This window comes from Octopus bimaculoides, chromosome 15, assembly GCF_001194135.2.
Source record: "Octopus bimaculoides isolate UCB-OBI-ISO-001 chromosome 15, ASM119413v2, whole genome shotgun sequence".
Lineage (NCBI taxonomy): Eukaryota > Metazoa > Mollusca > Cephalopoda > Octopoda > Octopodidae > Octopus > Octopus bimaculoides.
Genome location: NC_068995.1, coordinates 25,030,041 through 25,034,169, shown reverse-complemented (window position 1 = coordinate 25,034,169; position 4,129 = coordinate 25,030,041). Strand labels below are relative to the sequence as shown.

The 4,129-nt window shown below is 39.2% G+C and overlaps 1 protein-coding gene across 1 annotated transcript; it reads left to right on the top strand.

The window, feature by feature from the left end:
• The first annotated feature begins 3,152 nt into the window (after positions 1-3,152).
• On the top strand, positions 3,153-3,614 carry LOC106872100 (craniofacial development protein 2-like). The gene has a single exon (XM_014918959.1). It carries the CDS (start codon positions 3,153-3,155, stop codon positions 3,612-3,614), a length of 462 nt encoding a protein of 153 aa, XP_014774445.1.
• Positions 3,615-4,129: the final 515 nt, after the last annotated feature.

The following is a 4,129-nucleotide window of genomic DNA, read 5'->3' as shown; positions in this document are numbered from 1 at the left end:
CCTTCCCTAAACCCAAGCTCATCAAAAAGAAGGTTATGGTGTACTGCTGGAATCATCCATTATAACTTCTTAAAACCTGGAAAAACCATTACTGCAGAAACATATTACCATGAAATTGCCGAAATGAATGAAAACTGCTACTCCTCCATCCCAGACTGAACAACAGAAGAGGACCAATCATTCTTCATGACAATGCTCGACCACATGTTTCACTAACAACACTCCAGACACTAAGGGAACTTGGCTATGAAGTTCTTCCCCACCCAGCTTATTTCCCAGACTTTTCTCCTACTGACTACCACATAGATTGAATATCTGATTTGGACCACCAGGACTTGAACTTTCTGTGAGAGAAGGAGTTCAAAAATCAAATCAATGCTGAAAGTGCATTCAAAGAGTCCATCAGCTCCAGAACTCTAGATTTTTATGTTACCGGAAAAAAAATTTGTAACTGGTTGGTAAAAATGTGTTGATTGTGATGGTACTTAAAATTTTCACATTGTTGAAATACATTGTAATGAATTTCATGTTTCAAAACGTTGCTTACTTTTTACATATTCATATGTATATATATATATATATATATATATATACATATGAATATGTAAAAAGTAAGCAACGTTTTGAAACATGAAATATATATATATATATATATATACGCATATATATCTAACTATGTATGTATGTCTCTCTCTCTCTGTATATATATATATATATATATATATGGCCTATGCCAGTGGTGTAACCAGCCCACTTATGCATACCTTTCACTCATTGGGCACTAAACTCTGCTTGCGAAGACTGGCATGGGTTGGACGGTTTGACAGGAGGAGCTAGCTAGGAAAACTGCACCAGGCTTCTCTGTCTGTTTTGGCATATATGTATATTGGTGTTAGGATGCCCTTCCTAACACCAATATATACACACTTTCACACACATGTATATATTTATATAACTATTACTTATCTTTATTTGTTTCAGTCATCAGACTGATGCCATGTATTATAGGGGTTCTAGTTGAACAAATTCCTATATCCCAGAATTTATTTTTAAGTCTGATACTTATTCTGTCATTCTCTTTTGCTGAACCACTAAGTTATAGGGATGTAAAGAAACCAAACAGTGGTGGGGGACAAATATAGGCACAAAGGCACACACACAGGTAAATATTACTTATGATAAGAATTTGCACAGCAACTTCCGAGTAAAACCTCTCATTACAGTTTACCTATATTTAGTATCTCTGACGATCACTCACTCACCATTTGTTGATTCAGTTTCCTTCTGCTAATATGACCTACAGAACACACATTGCATTTTATTATATGTAAAAGGTGTGTGTGTGTGTGTGTGTGAGAGAGAGAGAGAGAGAGAGAGAGAGAGAGAGAGAGATTAACCATGAAATTAAACAATTAAGTATTGCCTTAGTTTTGCTTGAAACAACATTGTTCTACAATGACCAGCAACATGATTTGATATTGGAATTGGCTGTTGTCTGATTTCTTTGAATGTCATCTGCTCATTTCATTGAATCAAGTAATATACCCTTCAAACGGTATTCCTTTTTTCTATTTATTTTATTTCTTTTTATCAAAAAATTAGTAGATTTATTGAAATAAATAAGTGAACACAGAAAAAGAAAAACAAAGAAAATAGTGTAAACTATTACAATAATTTAATTCTCTACTCCTCATTCTCTGTCATTTGACATCATCAGAAGTTACATCGTTTGTGAGCCTATGCATGCTTGTGTGCGTGCGCGCATAAGTGTGGGTGGATGTGTGTGGGTGTGCATGCGCACGCATATATCTGTGAGAGTGTGTGCCCCAACTGTTGATATGTTGCTCACTCACACATTCTATATTTTTATACTTCAGATTTCCCTCAGTCACTCCTCTCCCCTTTTCATTTTACTTTCCTTCCTCTAGCGTGACTGACATGAAACACCATTTTATTGCCTATGTGTGTGTGTGTAAAATTGTTAAATTGTTAAATACCACTTACAATAAAAATTTAGTTTCACTTTTTGTAAAATTCTGGCAACTTCAGAACTCACAACAGTTCACCTATATTTACTGTCTCTGACTGTCACTCCCACTTCGTTTCTTGTTTTAGTCTCCCTTTACCAGTGTAACCTCCAAGATCACACAATGCATTTTCTTATATGTAAGATATATTATCCTGGGTATGACATTAAACTGCATCCAGTAGCAAGACTCCAGTTTGGGAGTTCAGGAGCTGTGGGGAATGTGGAGTTACCCCCTAGTTCAGTTCTATATTTAAGAGATGAGAACTAGGGGGTACATTATTTACATTTGACAGATATTTGTCCTCATCTTGTTTGTTATTAACACAATGTTTCGGCTGATATACCCTCCAGTCTTCATTAGGTGTCTTAAGGAAATTTTGAACCTGGGTTCTCATTCCTAAGGTATTTTTCGATGTTGTTATTATTATTCAGGTCACTGCTTGAATCAAACTCGGAATCTTAGGGTTAGTAGCCCGTGCTCTTAACCACTACGCCATATACCCATTTGCATATGGCATAGTGGTTAAGAGTGCAGGCTACTAATCCCAAGATTCCGAGTTCGATTCCAGGAAGTGACTTGAATAATGATAATAATAATAATAATAATAATAATAATAACAACATCGAAAAATACCTTAGGAATGAGAACCCAGGTTTGAAATTTCCCCAAGACACCTGATGAAGGCTGAAGGGTATATCAGCTGAAACGTGTTAACAACAAACAAGATGAGGACAAATATCCATCAAATGTAAATAATGTACCCCCTAGTTCTCATCACTCCCAAGTCTGCTCTGGCCTGGAGTAGTCGTACTTGTTAGGGCCCCATTTATGGGTTAAATAATCACCTTACTTGAGTGGCAATGGAAAGGTATTATCACCTATTGAAAACAACCATGGAGAGTGTACTTAACAGCACTAGGGTTAGAGCCCCTAACTACACTGTCAAGGAGAAGCCTGGTCATTATGACTCTGCTGGTTTAGAGCTACAGGGTGAGACAGTGGATGATGTACCAGCTGTCTCTGAGACAAATATACAGAACACATTTTTGTCCAGCAGAAGAACCACAAAAATTGGCACTCTGAATGTGAGGACTATTCAAACACTGGGGAAGAGAGAGGAGTATGCAACACAGGATCCTATATGATAAGCCCACGAAGAGAGTGATAATTGGAAAGAAGAGCCAGCTGATCACCACATCAGCAGTGAGGAACACAGCTGGTGCTGCAATAGGAGTAGGTCTTGTGTACAGTGCAAGAGCCAATCTGTTAGTGAAGGAAACCATGCAAGTCTCCCCGCAAGTGTTGAGGGTGACCTTAAATGGAAACCCAAGGCTGACAGTCATCTCAGCCTATAGTCCAACCGATGGGGACAGTGATGCAAATGCGGAAGAGTTCTATGAGGAAGTGTGTAGAACTGTGAACACCACACCAGCTCATAACATCCTGCTTGTTCTGGGTGACCTCAATACACATCTGGGTAAGAAAAGCAGTGAAGATCCTTGCTGGTACTTCCATAACAACACTAACCAAAATGAGGGACACCCTGCTGGAGGTGAACTTGATGGCAACCAGCCCATGGTTTGAGAAGAATCCAGGGAAAATGTGGACCTACATTTCTGATATGCACCTGTCCAAGTCCCAGATTGATTTCATTCTGGTGAGGAAGAAATGGTGGAATTGTGTTCTGAACACAGAACTATACAACTGTTTCAGTACACTGGGCAGTGACCACAGGCTTGTTATGAGTAAGGTCTGGGTGAGCTTAAGAAAGAGTAAGGCTCTGCTCTGGAGAGCAATCTATGACTGGGGAGCTTTCAAGGAAGATGATAAGCTACAGGAGAAGTACACAATAGAAGTGAGGAACAGATTCAGTGCTCAGTGTGGAGAGGTAGAGGAGAGAGAGATTGGAAGACCTGAGGAGAGTGTGATGAGGAGGTACAGGTACTTCACCAAAGCAGAAGCAAGTGAGGTCCTGGTGCTGAGGAGAGAGAAGAGGAGGAATATCAGCTCTGCAGACTCAAGGGTGTGTGCAGCGAGAGAACATCTGAAAGCTGCCAAGGACCAATTCCTTGCTGATCCTATGGAGGAGAGGAAGGAGT

Coding starts and splice junctions, on each gene's coding strand:
- LOC106872100 (XM_014918959.1), top strand. CDS start 3,153: ATGCAACACAGGATCCTATATGATAAGCCCACGAAGAGAGTGATAATT.